This window comes from Phyllostomus discolor, chromosome 2, assembly GCF_004126475.2.
Source record: "Phyllostomus discolor isolate MPI-MPIP mPhyDis1 chromosome 2, mPhyDis1.pri.v3, whole genome shotgun sequence".
In the NCBI taxonomy this organism is placed as follows: Eukaryota; Metazoa; Chordata; class Mammalia; order Chiroptera; family Phyllostomidae; genus Phyllostomus; species Phyllostomus discolor.
Window position 1 is genome coordinate 8,364,347 of NC_040904.2, and position 17,834 is coordinate 8,382,180.

At 58.0% G+C, this 17,834-nt stretch overlaps 1 protein-coding gene across 5 annotated transcripts in view; it reads left to right on the forward strand.

Annotated features, from left to right (window-relative positions):
- Positions 1-17,834, forward strand: part of PDE9A (phosphodiesterase 9A) — a 90,886-nt gene that overhangs the window by 54,460 nt on the left and 18,592 nt on the right. For 4 of the 5 annotated variants that reach the window (XM_036017470.1, XM_036017471.1, XM_036017472.1 and 1 more), the window contains exons 5-8: positions 3,312-3,366; positions 4,224-4,294; positions 11,215-11,299; positions 17,656-17,737. In XM_036017470.1, the coding sequence (XP_035873363.1) occupies positions 3,312-3,366; positions 4,224-4,294; positions 11,215-11,299; positions 17,656-17,737 (293 nt within the window). Of the gene's footprint in view, positions 1-2,540; positions 3,091-3,311; positions 3,367-4,223; positions 4,295-11,214; positions 11,300-17,655; positions 17,738-17,834 lie in introns of those variants that run through there. The other variant, XM_036017473.1, reaches the window with a different exon arrangement.

Genomic DNA, 17,834 nt, shown 5'->3' on the forward strand with positions numbered 1-17,834 from the left:
TCGTTTGAGTTTTTTCTTGTTTATCCTGTAAAATGGTAGATTACATTGATTGATCGATTTGGGAATCTTGAACCAGCCTTGCATCCCTGAAACAAACCCCACTTGATCTCATTTAAACCCCACTTAAATACATACTTATTTTTATCTATTGCTGAACTCCGTTTGCTAATATTTTTAAGGACTTTTACTTCAGTTTTCATGAGGGATGTTGGTCTGTAGTCATCTTTTTTTGATTGTCTTTGTCTGGATTGGGTATCAAATGAACACTAGCTTTGTAAAGTGAATCAGGAAGTGTTGTCCACTCGTGTTCTGTTTTCTGGAAGAAATTGTTTAGATTTGTGTTAATCCTTCTTCAAATGGTTGGTGGAATTCTCTAATGAAGCGTCCTGCCCCTGGAAATGTCTTTGGGGGAGTTTTTAAATGCGAAGTGTAACTTCCTTAGTAGTTACAGGCTCTTCAGCTTGCCCGTTTCATATCGGAAGAGCGGGGTGGTTCGTGCTTTCCTAAGCGTCAGCCCACGGTCATCAGAGATGTCCGAGGTCCGAGTGTGACGTTGTTCGGAGCGTTCCCTTTGCCCTCGCCGTCTGCAGGGTCTGTGGTGGCGCTCCCTGTTTCGTTGCGGTGGTGGCGGTCTGTGTCTTCTCTCTGCGGTTCTCCATCAGCCTTCCTAGAAGTTTGCCAGTTTATTGATGTTTTATATAATCAGCTCTTCCTTTCATGGGTTTTCTACATTGCTTCTCTGGTTTCCATTTCATTGATTTTTTTTCCATAGGAATTCTTTTTTTTAGATTTTATTTATTTATTTTTAGAGAGGGAAGGGAGGGAGATAGAGAGAGAGAGAGAGAGAGAGAGAAACATCAATGTGCAGTTGCTGAGGGACTGGCCTGCAACCCAGGCATGTGCCCTGACTGGGAATCGAACCTATGACACTTTGGTTCGCAGCCCGCACTCAATCCACTGAGCTACGCCAGCCAGGGCCATTTCATTGATTTCTGCTCTTTCTTGTTTCCTTCCTCCCGTCTGCAGCTGCTGTGGTTTATTTTGCTCTTCTTTTTCTGGGTGGGTTCTTAGACTATTGGGTGGAGACCGTTCCTCTCTTCACGGAAGCGTTTGGTGCTGTGCACGACCCTCTCGGCATGGCGCCGCCTGTGTCTCGCGGCTGAACTTCGACGTGTTGTGTTTTCATCTTCCTTTGGTTTGATGCCTTTTTACATTTTCCCAGAGGAGGGCTTCCTCTTCGGCCCGTGGATTACTCAGATGTGTGCTGTTTCGTTTCCCAGTGTGTGGCGGTTTTCCTGCTGCGCGTCTGTTACCGGTTTCTAGTTTGATTCTCTCGTGGTCAGAGAACATACTCTACATGGTTCCGGTCCTTCACGGTCTAGGACGTGGTCTGTGTTGGCACATGGCTGGTAGACACCTGGAAGAAAGCGCCTGTTTCACTACTGTTAGGTGGAGTAGTCTATAAATGCCAGTTGTTTCATGGCCTTCTAAATTTATCTCACGACCTGGAGATCATTGACTCTTGGAGGTTAAAGATATGTTACTTGTGCCGGAGATTTCCGCACAAGCCATCTGAAGTCTGGCTGATTCACCAGGGAGGCAGGTGAAGCCTCTCCCTGGTGGTTCTCACCAGTGCGGTCACCTCTTTCTCTCCCCAGCGGGCGCGGGCCCCTCAGAAGCCCAGGGCCTTGGGTCAGCGGCAGCTCAGCGCACGGCTCCGTGCAAGTGTCCCTGACAGTTTTACTCTGACCGTGTCGAGGGATGTAACCCAAGGGTGTTTTCCTCCTGCTCCCCCGAGTCATGGAATACTTCACTCAGAGGGAGCCCTGGGAACCTTCCGTTCGGGATGAGTTCTCAGGAGGTTAATGTGGATGGATTAATTTCCTAAGTTTTTAAGTGAAATTAACATATGTTTATTTTTTTAAGATTTCATTTACTTTTTTAGAGAGAGGGAAAGAGAGGGAGAGACAGAGGAAGAGAAACATCAATGTGGGAGAGAAACATCAATCAGTTGCCTCTCCCATGCCCCTGACCGGGAGACCTGGCCCACAACCCAGGCATGTGCCCTGACCAGGAATCGAACCAGCGATCTTGCAGTTCGCAGGCCAGCGCTCAACCTACTGAGCCACACTGTACAAATGTGTAGGATACAGAGAAGCAAAAAGAAGAAAATAAAATGTGCATATAATCTTACAGCCAAAAAATAACTACCGTCATTATTTTGGAGTATATCCTCCCAATGTTTCCAAAAATGGGATTGCTCTGTTTTATAGTCTTTTTCTATTTTTGCTTTAACAATAGACACGACCGTTTTCCGAGATATTATTTCTGAGAGCAGCACGTGATTGCTCAGCACAGGTGCGCCATCGTGTATTTGGTGCCATTTGAAGGGCGTGAGGGTGTTAGTTTTCGTCTCATGAAATACCACCGACAGGCATCCCTGTGCACATGCGTGGTTATTTCCTGGGAATGGGGACACCAGCTCAGAGAACGTGTGCAGCTTTCAAGCCCTGTTGCCCAGTTGGAGAACTGGGGTTTCCTGTGTGTTTGGGCAGGTTCCTTTCGGTTTCGGTGAAGGGTTAGGCAAGGAGTCAGCAGAGACCCCACGGAAGCGGGACCCAGCCTCGGGGAGGCTCTCAGTGTGCTGGAGCCCAAACTGGTGGCCAGCTGGGGCCAGAAAGCCATCGCCGCCTTCCCGAGAGCGTAGACCTGCTGGAGAAGACGGGTCTGCGAGCATCCACTCCTTCCTGCGAGGTATCTGGCTTTGGGCCAGGCAGGAAACAGGAAGCCAGGCAGGGTATATTCAGCCTGGGAACTCCCCCTCGTAAAACCAGTCACCCAGCCCGGTTTTTGCATGCCAGGCAACAAAGGGGCCGACTTTCACCTGCTTCCGCTCCCTGGACCGCCGTGAGAACCCCACGTCTTGCGCTTGAAATATGCCTTGAACTCTCTTTGTCATAGAGGTTGCCCTCATAAAACGCACCAGGTCACTGCAGGAAAACACCCTCCACTTAGAGCCCTGACCTGCCTGCGTTTTATAGCTGGTGCTGACAGCCCTGGCCACTCTACTGAGAGGCCATTGGAAGACAGGTGGGTGGCCTGGGACAGTCCAGGAGGGAAGAAAGAAAGAAAGCATTTGAAGGTGGGCAGAGAGGGCCAGGTGCTGCCAGGGGGTCAGGGCCTTGGTGCAGGTGAGGCAGGCTGCTCCTCCCCACGCCGTCGGCGCCACGGGCCCACAGCACACGGACGCGGGCCGCGCTGCTCCACAGACCCTGTCCTTCTTCCATCTGTCTTTCTCTTTTGGTCTGTAGAAAAAGAAGAGTTAATCCAGAGCGTGCTGACCCAGGTCGCAGAGCAATTCTCAAGGTACAGACTCTTCAAATAACATAACCTCTGGAGGCGGACGCTTGTTCTTTTTGGTCGCAGCGGCGGCCTCTCCCCCGAGGCCCTCTCGGCCAGCAGACAACTACCTGCAGGAGCTGCCTTCCTAACTCAGTCCTCCTGTGACCCCTGTAACTAGCCACTTCGGTGGGGGCCGGGAAACACTTGCCTCCTATCACAGGCCGCGTGAGGTGGGCCCTTTGGGATTGAGAGCTCGTCCTGCCGAGAATTGTCTCTCATGGCTCTTCGGGGACTCAGAGTTCAGCCCACAGGCATCGCCACCTGTTTTTGAAACAGGCTTCCTCACGGAGATGCCATGCAGATGCGGGTCCCTTTCATCCTGGGTCACCCCCCACTGCTGGGGTCTGTACTTGCCATTTCCCAGATATTTCATCACGGCACCTCACTGCGTGCCCCAGGGGAATTCACACGGGGAGAAGGCCTATGGGTGGTGCTTTCTTAAAGCCCAAGATTTATTTAACTGAATGCCCCAGAGAGGGCGCACCGGGTCCCCTGAGGTGGTCTGTGCCCAGGGGCAGAGCTGTCCCAGCTGAGAGCAGAGCGCCCCCTCACTCTCCAGCTGGGGAAGGACACCGCCCTTCCCCACCGGCAGGGTACTGCCGTGTACCCTGGGGGCCATGCACCCTCCAGATAGTCGGAGGGTCTCTCTCTTTCCTCCCTCCCACCTCCAGACTGCACACGTTCCTTAAAAGCACCCGCGCCTCACCCGCCCACCTGCACGCCTCCTCCCCGGCACTGACCCCACCGCTGTTGGCCGAGCCCCTTTCCACTTCGAGGGTCTTCTTATGACGTACGTCTTGTCTTCTTTTTTTTATTCCCAGAGCATTTAAAATCAACGAACTCAAAGCAGAAGTTGCAAACCACTTGGCCGTGCTCGAGAAGCGCGTGGAACGTGAGTGGAGCTCCTTTCCTTTTGCTTCTGTGTCTTCGAACCTCTATTTAAATTAACCTCCTCAGCCGGTGGCGAGAGGCAGAGGGAAGTGTGAGGTCTTTTCTTTGTGAAGCGCCTGGAAATGAATGTTGACAGACAGGCTAGACCCGCAGCTGATCCCAGCCTTTGAAAAGTAGCGAGTACCCGGGAACATGCTACAGTAAGGGCTTGGGAGGAAAACACTCCTCATTTATACCCTCTGCGACAGCGTGGATGGAGCTGGAGAGCATTATGCTGAGTGAAATACGCCAGGCGGTGAAAGACAAATGCCATATGCTCTCACCTTGAACTGGAACGTAATCAACAAAAGAAAAAAGCAAACCAAATGGAACCAGAGTCACTGAAATTGAGAACAATCTGACAATAGCCAGAGGGGTGGGGAGAGGGGACCGTGGGGAGGAGGGGTTTCAGGAACCACTGTAAAGGACGCATGGACAAAGCCAACGGGAGGGTGGGAGCAAGGGAGGGAGGTGCGGTTGGTTGGAGGGTGTTGGAGGAAACACAGACAGCTGTGACCGAACAACGATAAAATGATGTAAAAGAAAGCACTTCTCCTGGGCAGAAGAGAGGGGAAGGAGAGCGGGAAGGCCTCGGTCTAGGCCTCTCTGGACGGGAGCTCCCGCTGAACCCCCCACGTGTCTCCTTTTCCATGAACAAGGGCGTGCCGACCCATGTGCTGCAGTCCTGGGGTGGGTGCTGTCACCACCTCCCGCTCCCCTGCCCACCCAAAGGACAGCGGACAGCCTGCTGGAAAGCAAAGAGTCGACTCAAGTCTTGATTCCATGACCAGAAGCTAAAATTCTGGGGGTGGAACAGCTTCACGTCACATGTCCTTTATGTCCTTGTCCCCAGATCAGGAACTGTGCTGGAATCCTGTGTGCCTCACAGCTCCCCCTCCCACTCTCAATGTGGTGGGGGTGGGGCGGGTGGGGGGCGCTCTTCATCAGTGTCGGGCAAAGGGTAGCGGTTCAGAGCACCGTGTCTGTGACCTTGGAGGATGACTAAACAGAATCCGGACCCGAGGCCGCCCGGGCTGTGGCGGCACCAGACTCTAGCCCGCTGATTCACATCCTGAGGACTTTGCTAAGGTCGCCTTTCATTATCGTACGTGAACTGCTTGGGTTTTTAGGGTCATGCAAAAAGCAATTCACCTAGGTCACTTGAAATGTGATTCACACAGTCCTCCTTTTCAAAGGGCATTGACATTTTTTAAAGTCCTGTTCGCCATGCCAACTTCAAAACAGTTTCCTGTTCCCCGTGGATGATGGAGAAGCCACTGAGAGATCAGCCCTGTGCTCAAGTTCACTCAGCAAATCAGAAAAATAAATAAACGTGGGACCAGCAGCTCTCTCTGCCTGCTGCCTGCCCTTCTGGGACAGGTCGGCATCCTCCACTTCCGGCTGGGGTCCCCCCCACCGCCAAGGAGGCCTGAGAACGCCGGCTGGGAGGCAGGCTGCTTGCAGCTGGGTGTGCAGCAGCAGCCAGAGACCACGGTGTGGCTGCAATGAACAGAAAAGAACCTTTTCCCCAAGGATTTTGGGGAGCTCCCATGGCGACCAGGAGGGCTCAGGAACAGGGCCCTGCTATGCCACAGGAAAGATGCCCCAAGCTCCAGTTTCAAGGACTCCGTGAGGACACTGAGCGGCTGTGTCTGAGCCCTGCCCGTGTGGTGCCCGTGGCAGCACCCCACGCTCTGTTCTCGGCGAGCCTCGGCTCCCGCGCCTACTGCCACAGACACCGGGCTGCTTCTCCCCAGGGGGCCTGGCTCCAGATTCCAAGCCTGGACAGTGGGGGACCGTGTGTCCACACCCTAGCTGCAGGAGAGGCCGTAAAAAGTGCGTGAGTGTCCCGTGGCCGCCATGACCAAGTGCCACAAACTGGGAGGCTTGAAACCACAGAAGTGAATTCTCCCACAGCTCTGGAGGCTGGGAGTCCAAGATCAAGGCATCTTCAGGGTCAGTTCCTTCTGGAGTCTGAGGGAGTTCCAAGCTGCTTCTAGCTGTGGGTGGCCACCAGCCACCCTGGGCTCGTGGCCAGATCACTCCAAACTGTCTTCACAGGGCCCCTGTCCCCTGCGTTTCTGTGTCTCAAGTCCCCTCTGCCGATCTCTTTTAAGGACACCTGGCTTTGGGTTTAGAACCCACCCTGGTCCGAGATGATCTCATCGGGAGAAATCTGCCAAGAACTGTTTTCTAGATGAAGTCCCGTGCACAGCTCTGGGAAAGGGGATGTGAGCACGTCTTTGGGCAGAGAGCACAGCTCAGACCCCCACGGTGAGCATCTGGCGTTTCCGCCTTCTGCAGTGGGAGGCGGGCTCGGCTTCCCACCAAGCCCCGCAGAGTGGGAACCTCCAGACACGGGAAGGGGTTCAGCCAAGGAACACAGCAAATGAAACACATTTGCTGCTGAGTCCCCATCTCCATTTACAGAGGGGAAGGTCACCGTCGGGCGTGCAGATGTCTGGGGACAGCGGTAGGCGTCCCCTGCTCTGCCTCCTCCCCTCCCTCTCCTGCCCTCTGCCCGTCTCACCTCCCACTCCCCACACGGAAGCCGGCCCCTGAGCCCACTGTTACTTGCAAACAGGCCAGCAGAAGAGGCCAGGAAGGAGTTTTCAAAACCCCTAGAGAAAACTGTGTTGACCTCGACCTAGGCGGCTTCCAACGTCTGGCCGCGGGGACGACGATCAGGCCAAGAAGAATTTTTATTTTGCCTTCAAGCACCATGTGAACTGAGGACCCTTAAAGGGCGCGGCCCATAGGATCTTCTCCCCCGGCCCGTCGGAGCCCCAGAATTCTCCAGAACTGCCTCATCCGTCGGCGGGAGGGCATCTGCCTACAGGGCCTTTGGGTAAACCACAGAAATCCAGCAAATTAGCATGAATACCTGAAGAGGCCTCGCGCCGTCTCCTCCACGCTCAGGCTCGCCGCGTGGGTAGAAATTGCTGCTGTTTTTTGCCAGCTGCGCGCATTTCCAGCACCAGGGTGCAGGGTGCAGGAATGCTGGGGAGGGAGCTGGCCTCTCCCAGGGGCAGGGAGGGGGCGGGAGGGATCTAGGAACTGTGGGCTTGACGGGGCCCCCCCACGACCCTGCTCTGGAGGCTCTGCTCTAGGCAGCCCCCGCTTCCCCCCTCCTCCTGGCTGCCCACTCGTGGGAACACCCACAGACACAGACACGTCCACACACCATGGCCGTGGGCACACATGTGCATGCTCTGTTTGGTGTTTATGAGCTCTTTTCTGCGTCTCGAGTTGGGGAAGGCATCCGGCCGGTGCTGGCCACCTGCGGGGAACCTGACATGGTTTGGCTAGTTTTCAATGGAATTTCCTGCTTCTTTTCCACCTTCTCAAACATATACTTCTTCTGAATCCAATGTAAATGTCTCCACTTCCTTAGTTCACTTTAAAAGCTTCTCTTCCTTTCTCTATTTGTCACCTTCAAGGAGTCTGGGGTCCTGCCTAGTTCAGAGATCTTTTGTAAACAGGGGACACCCCAGTTCGCACCTGCTTCCTGGTTGGAGATGAAGCGTCACGGGGGCCCCCTTCCTTCCTCCCTTCCTTCCTCGCTTGCTGGACACTGGCCGCTGCCCCGGAGCCCCTGCGGGTGGGCTCAGGGCTGCTCTGTGCCCGGGCCTGGACCGGAGCCCGACCCCGGGGAGTGCTCGACCCGTGGGTCATGCAAACAGCTCAGGAGACTCAACGCTGAAACCCAGCCTCGATCTCCTCCTGTCACTCGGGAAATGTGCTTCACACGAATTCTCACGCAAGTCCCTGGAGGAAGTGTCGGAACACAATTCCCGTGGCCTCAAACAGCTCCAACTAGCTCTGCAGCTGAGGGAGGGCCTAGCCGCCCCCGAGGCCTCTTCCCCGAGCCCAGCGAGGCCGGGCAGGCTGGTGCAGAAGAGGTGCCCCGGCACCTGTTCTGCTGCTCCTGCCCGCGTGCGAGGCCCTGTCCCCGAAGCCAGAGTCCCTCTTAGAAAATCATCCTTAGAGGTCCCCTCTCTCTGTGGCCTGTGGCTTGTCCGCGGAACCACCTCTGAAGTCCGAGGGGGGACAGCCCGGCGTCCAGGGGTGCCCCCCGCGAGTCAGCCTGCCCGGCCAGGGCCCAGCCAGGGAGAATAAACCTCAGGCTCCTGTGCTGCGTGGGGCTGGGGGGCCTCCGCTGTCATTTGGGTTTCTGGGCTGTGCCCACCTCTGTTTAAGGTTCAGGATGGACAGATGGGGCCGCACGTGTGACACTGACGTCCAGTGGCAGCCCGAGTCTCGCTGGAGTCCGCGCAGGACTCTGTGGGGGAGGCCCAGCTCCTCGGCTGGGCTTCCTCCCTCCCTGGACAGGGCGGGTGGGACTGCCGTGGGTCCAGGCGGTGGGCTGTGCAGCCTCCCCACAGCAGCCCCGTGTCTGCGAAAGGGCTGGGGGGGCAGGAGCCGCGTCTGCTGGTGCCCGGCCTGCAGTGCCCACCCGCCCCACGTGCCGCTCTTCAGTTCCACGGCCGGTGGTTGTGCTCTTCCGTTGATTAATGCGGGACTTGCGCCATCTTGTTACTCACCATCCATTTCCTTGGCAACCAGGCCCTTCATAAAGGTAACTGACGTGATGATGGATCTCTGGGATTCACGGTTAGGGAGATGATGCTGTGGGGCCCAGGGCTGCGTTGTAACACCGCCCCCAGTCACTGGCCGGGGAGTCCGAGCTGCATCCACTGCAGTATCAGGATGGTCAAACACCACGCACCCACAGACCCTGGGAGCTAGGGGGACCCCTGACGTACGGATAATGGGGAAGCACATAGCGTGACCCCAATTTTGTCTTTTTCACATTAAGACAGACAGTTAGAATGCATGGGGAGGGGGGAGGTTTGGAAGGATGCGTGCCAATATATGCAATGTTAGACAGGTTGCTTTTTGCCCCAATAAGATCACAGATAAATGTTCAAATATTCTTCGGGACACTCTGTTATTTCCTGTTTCCTACAATTATCACATGTCATTTCGTATAAAACGATGTCGGAGACATAATAAATGTAACCGTGGACCTCCCCTGCCGGGGCGGGGGTGGTCAGCTCCCCCATGGGTCCTACGCTGCGACTCCGTCTCTCCCCCCGGTGTCTGTCCGCTTCTCGGATCCGAGTCCGCGCCACACGCCAGGTCTCTGCTCCAGATCTGCTCTCTCTTTGGGATTTTCTGCCCTCGCTGTGGCGGGGAGGCTGAGGCCCTCTGGCCACCTGTGTGGAATCTGCCGTCATTGGCTGACGTCATTGGCTGACGTCCGTGTGCCCCCGGCAGACCCGCAGACACAGCTCCACGGCAGCTCTCCCTCTGCGGGGCGACCGCCCTGCTGCGTGAACCGAGGTCTGGGAGCCCCTGGGAGGCCACCCACCGCAGCCCCCTGCCCCAGCACTGACCGTGATGGCTGTGTGCCGCTGCGTCTGTTCTGGGAAGAGGACCTGTGGCTTTCCCGGACTTCCCGATGGGGTCTGCGACCCCAGACGGAGTGCGCCACAGAGCGCTGTGAGAGGAAGGGCGTGTGCTCAGAGCTCAGAGCGAGCAGAAACACACCCAGCGTCATTACCCCAGCGTCGTTGCCCCAGCGTCATTGCCCCAGCGGTGGCAGCGCACCTGGCGTGGGCCACCGAGACGGCCACCCCGCTGGTTTGAACCACTTGCATAGAAGGCCCCAGGCTTTGGTCCCGTGTCCTGGTAGAGGAGGGACAGTGCCCCAGACGTGGCACAGAAGGAAGTCACCAGGACCAGATTTGGACGTCAGGTCCTCCGGACTCCGGTCCCTTTGGGCAAACAGAAGCGGTGTTTTCACGTAGCCTTGCCCTTGTTGGGCCCCCCGACCCTGGGAACGTGGAGAAACCTGCCCGGGGAGGGGAGGTTGTGTCTCCAGCCGGCTTCCCCGGCCCAGCCCCTGGAGAGCTTCCCCGACATGCGCTCCGGGGCCAGAGCAGCACTTCCTGGGGGGCGGGAGGAACTGCTGAAGTCTCTCCCTCGTCGCTTTGTTTTCCTTAGAAATCTCAGCGTTTTATTTTTAGCCGTATTCAGATCCACGCTTGATGAAAAGGGGAATGCAGTGGCATCGTGGGCCGCGTCTTTTTGCATAAAAATTGAGGTGTGATTACAAAGTAACAAAGCCAATCTTTTCTATTTCTTGTGAACGACTGTAATCTAAAAGTCTTTCCAAACCGCCTGCCTCGGGGCAGCATTTCTGGGGCGGAGTGAAGGTCTGGAAATTGAACTTGGGCTTGGAGACCTAAGCCATAGCTCCTTGTTTGATGAGAACCTGGCTTTTCCGGCACACACACCTCTGGCCTGGGGCTCCAGGGATGCCCTCCTGCCCACGTTCTGTGCGTCCGTGACCTGGCAATTTCCCACCCTGGCAGGTGTTAACCACCCACGCCCTCCCCCCACCCCCAACTGCTCCCATCTCAACGAAATGTTTGTCCTTGCCGGGAAAAGTTGCCGGTGGAGCCTTCCTTGCATTTTCGTGCCCTGGGGCCACACCCTGCCCCCTCCCCACCCCTGCAGCAACTTTTCCTTTCTTTTTGATTAGAGACTTCTCTGTCCCTTGCCCTCAGCTCAGGGGTATGAAGAAAGAAAGCTAGAAGTGGGTACAGGAAAAGTCAAGGTGCAGGGAGAAGGGACCTCCGTCCCACAGAAACCCACAGATGAGGGCCACAGCCCACACCTGGCCACGGAACAGGCCCAGGATGTTGGAGCTGGATGGGGGGCGGGGCCCGAGCATCAGCGGCCCCGGCAGGAGCGGGAGCCCCTGCACTGAGTCAGCTTTCCTGCCAGGGACACGGGCAGGCGGCCCCCACTTACCAGCCTCTCAAGAGCCTCCCTGTGTATCCATGGTAACCCCTTGTTTCTCTTGGTCGCCAGTGGAAGGCCTGAAAGTGGTGGAGATTGAGAAATGCAAGAGTGACATTAAAAAGATGAGGGAGGAACTGGCAGCCAGAAGCAACAGGTAAGGTCTGCGCTGGGTGAGCCAGCTGAAGGGTGGGGGAGGGCGGCGCTCCGCCTGGATGTGGGGGTGGGGGGTGGGGCTCTGGTCTTTGTTTTCCCAAAAGCACAGCTGGAGCTCTTGGTGGTGGGGGCGGGGGGTAGCGCAGTCTGGAGGCGGCCCTGCTCCTCTGGGGATTTGCTTTTCAATGACAGAGCTTTCTTATCATAAAAGCGAGTTCGCAGCCTGAGGCTGGGAGGCTGACTGTGCTTCGAGGGGAATAATCCTCCAGATCAAAGAGTTGGGATTAACTCCCCCACAGGGGAAGAAGTTGACACCACTTTCAAAGGCAGGGAACAGTCAAAAGAAAAGGCTCTCGGCTTACAGGGGACAAGTGTCCCTGTGTCCCAGAAGTCCCACTCCCAGGCGGGGTGGTCGTCCCCAGAGCAGGTCAGGGGGGGAGAGGCCTCCAGCTGTCCTGGACACAGAAGTCACCCGTCCCGCCAAACAAGAAGGGGGTCCGTCACACATGCCCCTAGGGAGCCAACATTCCTGGGAAAAAAAAAGACCCCAGTCTTCATCACAGCCCCTTCGAAAGTGGGATTTTTGCACAGTAGGACCCTCGACTGGAACCGTAGTCACAGACGTCACGTTTAGGGCAGAGATGCCCACTGACGGCAAAGGTGACGGCAGCGTAGCCAGCACACGGGGCACTTCCTGCGTGCGGCTGGCCGGAGGGCTCTGCTCTCAGGGACCAGCCTGCTCTGCTGGGCTCTCACCCTACCTGGAGTTCCCATCCAGGGGGCCGAGTGGTCACGACGTGGTCCTGCACCCCCGGAGTTCCACGCCGCCAGCTGCGGCAGAGGCTACCGCCGGGCCTGCACAGGGTTGAAGGGGGACCGGCGAACCCCAGTGCAGCCCTGCAGATGCACCCGGCTGTCCCACGGAGTCACCCCACAGGTGGGCGACCTCTCCCTGGTTTGCGGTGTGGAGTGCAGCCTGCTTAGGGAGGCGGTGAGGCTGCGCTGAAGGGTCTTCCGGGGGCAGGCGGTGAAGGGTCCCCGGATGGTCGCAGCTCCGTCCCATCAGAGTCTGGCGGGGCTGGCCCTCCTCGGGTGGGCTCGGGGGTGACCTGGCAGGCTCAGAGCCCTGTTGGCCTGTGTCCTACAGGGACCAGGTCATGTTTATGTCACACTTTCTTCGCAGCTTGGATTTCAGGGGGTCTCACTCTGTTTGATTTGGGGCAGAGGAGTTTGCAGCCACAGAAAACGGTGTGAATAATGCATCCTCTCGCCGTCCTGTAGCAAGAGCTCTTTAGGGGGTAGGAGACAGCTTCTTGCGACCTTGTAAGAGCTGTGGAGTTAGTTGTTCAGGGCAGCACCGGGGGCTGGAACCTGGTTTGGCAGCTGGAAGGACACTCAGACCCCATGTGACCCTTGTCATGGCGTCACCCTTGGCTCATGACTTACATGATTCAGCTTCCCCCTGTGCCCCTGTGCCCCACCTGCCACATGCCAGACCTCCGTCCTGTGGCCAGTCCATTGCCCAGTTAGCCAGGCCTGTCGGCCACGCTTTGCCCCGGCCCCTCCCAACAGGCCTCAGACTGGCCGTCGTGGCTGAGCACCACGCCCATCGTGGCAAGAGGGCTGTGACCCGATGCGGTGCCCACGGGGAGGGGCCACCTGGCATGGCTGCCCACCTGTCCAGGCCCAGGCGGGGCAGGCGGCCTCGGAAGGGGATGCGGGTCCAGCACCAGTGGCCTTCCCAGTCGTCCTCAGCGTCAGGGAGGAGAGGGTCCAAACTCGGGTCCTGGTGTCCAGCCTGACACTGAGGGCTCCGGGAGTCTATCCTGTTGGCGCGTCAGCCCCGCGTCTGTGCAGCTGCTGAAGGACCCCCCTCCCCGAGGGCGTGTCTCAGGCTGGGACGGTGTCCCCTTGGGTTCCTTCCCGCCCCTGGGAGCAGCGCCTCACCCACCCACCCACAGGTGTCACCCCAGAGCCCATGTAACGCTTGGCGTTCGTCAGCCTCTGGTCCCTTCTCGAATGACTGAATGCCGCCCCCTCGGAGCAGCCAGGGCAAGTCCGGAGCCCCCGCCCCGCTGGTCTTGCCCCTGTGTGTCTCGGGTGCCCCTGCTCCTCCCTCTCCCTCCCTCTCTATAGAAGCCAGGCGGGAAGGGGTGGCGGGGGGCTACTCCCAGGGGGCTTTCTGGTGTGCGCTGGTCCTGCAGGTCCGGTCGCAAGGGAAAACCAAGATGTTGTGTCCGTTGCGTTCGTTTCCTGCGGCTGCTGTAACAAATGCCACAAACTCGGGCTTAAAGCAACAGGAATGTCGAGCTTAAAGAGACAGGAATGTATTCCGTCACCGTTCTGGGGGCCAGAAGTCTCCCATCGAGGTGTCGGTGAGGCTGTGCTCCCCCGGCAGGCTCTGTCCCCGGCCTCTCCCGGCCTCGGGCACCAGCAGTCCTCGGGGCTCCCCGAGTCATAGCGACATTGCTCCGGTCTCCATGGCCGTCCAAGTGTAACTAGTTAACACACCTGTAACAACCCCATTTCCTAATGAAGTAACACCCCCAGATCCGGGGCTAAGACTTGAACGTGTGTCTTACGTGAGGTACAACTCAGGCCGCAACACACCCTGGGGCAGGCGCACCTGATCTCAGAGCACCTGGGAGGAAGCCGACCCGGGGCCTGGAGACAGGACGTCCATCTGTCATCTGCAGGGCGCGCCCCGGGGCAGGTGGGGCTGAGCTGAGGGGCGGCGGGTGCTGGGGGGGCTCACCGTGGTAATGGGGAGCTCTTCTGCACCCCCTCCCCCGAGAGCACATTCTGGAGCTCACAGCTCCCTGATCCAAAGAAAAGACTCCCAGCGTCCTAACCGCTCCCGAAGGCGACATCCTCAGCAGACAGTTTCCGCAGCGTCCCACCCAGGTGACAGACGGGAGACGCGTCAGTGTGACTCTGCAATCAGCAACAGAGCCGGCTGGGGGTGGGAGCCGCCTCAACCACCGCTGACACATTTAGAACCAAGGGGGCCGGACTCCGGGGCTCAGGCTGGGTCCGGAGCAGCATCACCCGTGCCGGTCCCTGGCCCTGGCCCTGGCCCGGGAGCCCAGCAGCCCACTCTGGGCCAAAGGGGACAGCCTTCCCCCTTCTCAGGGGAAACAAACCGAGAAGCAGAACAACACGCGGTCTGCACGCGCTCTGTGTCTGCTGACGGCGGGTCCCATCGTGCAGGGATGCCGAGGAGCGCCGTGGCCTCCTAGGACCAGGCTCATTAAATGAGACTCCCCCCTGCACTGCTGGGCACAGAAACTGCACCTCTGAGCAGCTCTGTCCAGGGCCGCCGACCCAAGCCTGCCTCTCCGGGAGGACAGAGAGAAAAAAGGCCCCTGGCCGGGCGAGCCCCACCCTGTCCCCAGCCACCAATGGCTCATGAGCCTGAAGTGCTGACCCACAGCCACCCACACACGGCCTCCCTGACAGGGCCTCGGGGCCAGGGTCTGCGTGCGCCAGACCCCTTTCCTCTCCGGGAGCAGCAGGCAGGGGCAGGCTCACAGACACCCCCAGCATAGGCTGCACTCCCCCAAGACACACGCCTTGGGGGTTTCTCATTTTCCTCCCCCACGAAGAAAGAGATCCAGCTGCCTGCTCAGATTTAGGGCACAGAGTGGAGCTTGCTGGGTGACCCCAGGCGGGGGAGGGCTGCAGAAACATGGGTGGCATCTGAGAGCTCTAGGAGTCTATCATCTCCTCTTTATCCCAAACAAACGGCCTTGACCGCTGGACTGAGCCTCGGAGGGGGCGGAGGCTGAGAGCCCAGGAAATGAAGCAAAAATATGCCCCAAACAGAATGAAAAGGAAAGGCACCGTGTCAACTGCTCTGTCAGCTGGAGGATGCTGGTTCCCATGGCAACAGGGCGCAGAGGGAGCAGGCAGGGTCGCCCGGCGAGGTGGGGAGGCCCTGGCACCAGTTGCCAGGCACCCAGCCGGCGCTCCTCCCGAGGCTGGGGTTTCCAAGGAGGCGGCTGGACTCCAGCGGTCTCAGAGTCTTGCCCAGGGAAGCATCTGCCGCCCTGCGGGGAAAGGCACAGGCGGACTGGGGTTCCTAGGAAGGCACTAAGAGCAGAGAGGAGGTGACAATGGCGCTGTCTGGTCGGTGCACAGACCGAGTCCCTCACCCTCAGAAAAGTGCCAAGGGGGTTTCTCCTTCACAGGGTGACAGTGGAAATCATTCGCTTGTCACCTTTTATCGGTTTAATCTGTGGCTCTTGTTAAAGTCCCTCCCCCCAGGGGTGGAGGCTGTCCTGAGCAACCTGGTGGTTTTTGTGAGTTTTTGTGAGTGCTGGGAGGAGTGGGAGTGGCCCGTGCCCTGAAGTGATGCTGAAGGCTGTTTGCTCAAAAAGGGGAGGCCCGGCCTCCCCGGGCACCCACCAGGCCAGCCCAGTGAGGGGCAAGAGTCGCCAGAAAGATGGACGGTAGCTGCCGTGTCCCCAGTTACAGCCTGGGCACCGACTTCCCGGATGAGTGTTGGTGTGTAGGCATCTGGTTTTGAAGGACAACTAAGGAATATTATGTCGTCATCTTTTGTCGCTTGCAGCATTGTGAGTGCCAAGTAAGTCACCTGGTCACCCACACCCAGCTCCCATGTCCGTCCAGAAGGCGCAGTGCTGCCCCGCCCCCCGCCCCCCCCCCCCAGGGGCTCCTGCATCCTCGCCCCCGGGCGAGTACTGTGGCTCTCCCGTCCCATTCGGTGCTTGCTGTTGCCGCGTCCCTTTTTCCCCGGCCGCCCCACATTCCCTCACTGCACAGCATTCTCTCAGTTACTTCAAAGATCACACGACAATCCATCTTGTCAATGCATCAGTTTACAGTAGTTCCCGCGTGGGGCCATTCGGGTAGCTGCTCGTTTGCTCCAGTGTTTCCGTAACAACAGAGGACTGGGTGATGAGCCCCTCTGTGCGCGGAGCTGTTTGCTCGTGTCTGATTCTTAAGATGAACTCCCCAGAGCGGACACACGGCTTAAAAGGTGCAGATTTCTCCAGGATTCCCCCTCCACGGTCTTCGGTGGCTCTCCCCGAAGGTGGAACTTTTTTCACAAACCACATAAGCTGCTGTTGCACACCGGCTGGCCCCCTGCCCACCGGCCTGGGAATCTCAATGAGGGGGTCACAGACACCCCCACCCCCTCGTGCTCCCCAGCAGCGGGAGGATGGCGAGCATGTTCATGTCTGAGGACGTTAAGGTCCCCGGGTGGGGAGGAGGCCACGGAGTGAGTGGCCAGATCTCCTGGAGCAGCCCCCCTCCCTGTCCAGCCCCCCGGGGACGACCCCACAGGCTGGCACACCGTTCCCAGTGCCAGGCGGTGGCGCTCCATCCGGAGCACACCTGGCTCCTTTTGTTCTGTCTTATTGGCTAACACTGACCTTGAGCGATGGAGACAACAGAGCCAGAGAGCAGATCCAGCTGTCAGGGTGTGTGCAGTGGGACGAATCGGGCCCATCCCGGAGGTCTGTCGGGGGACTGGGGTGATAACGTGCCATGCGGCCACACCCCGGGGCACCAGAGGAGGGCTTGCTCTTAAAGGAGTTGATCTCTGGGAGATCAGCACCCACCCAGTGTGTGGTGGGTTAAGTGAGTAGAACTAGGTGGCAGCCTGGCCAGTGTGGTGGCTCGGTTGGTTGAAACGACGATGTGCACCAAAAGGTCACGGGTTCAATTCCTGGTCAGGGCACATGCCTGGGGTGCAGGTTCAGTGCCCTCCCAGGGGCATGTGCTGGAGGCGATGAGCAATGTTTCTCTTTCTCTCTCCCCTCCCCCGCTTCTTTCTGGAATCGATTTTTTTTTAACTTTTAAATAATTAAATTAAAAAGCTACTTGCCAGAGAGTAAGCTTGTACAATTCCATCTTCATTTAAAAGCACCAGGGCTGTCCCTGCATGCCCGTGCCTGGGAGAGTCTGGAAGGACACCCAGCAGCAGGAAGCATTTTCAGGGTGTGAGATTTAAGAGGAAAGAAGTGGGTGAAGTGGGGACTTAGATTTTTTTTTAAATTTTACTTTGTCTACTTCCATGTTGTTTGACGTTCTTACGATGGGAGTGCTTTGCTAGGTTTCGGGAGCTGGTCTGTGATGCGGGCGGCGTGCCCCAGCCCCCAGCGTCACCTGCGGAGGCCAGCGGGGCCCCTGGGGGGTTGGCAGTGAGACACCACTGGCTTCGTGACTACTGTCCCACAACAGATGAGACTGGGAGGGCGTGTGGGCTCTGCTCGTGGTCTGGTTTGGGGTTTGGGTCACTCGTGTTTGCTCTGAGGAGGTCCCCACTGCCCACCGCCCACGGGAATGCCGAGAGCAGAGCAACGGACTGATCTTTGCTTTCCCCTCCAGGACCAGCTGCCCCTGCAAGTACAGTTTTTTGGACAGCAGCAAGAAGTTGACGCCTCGGCGGGATGTCCCCACGTACCCCAAGGTAAGGTGCAGCCCTGCCTGGGGGGAGACAGTGGCCGTGTCCACAGCCCCAGGGCACAGGGCCTCCCCCGCCACTGGCCACCCTGGCCGCCTGGCCC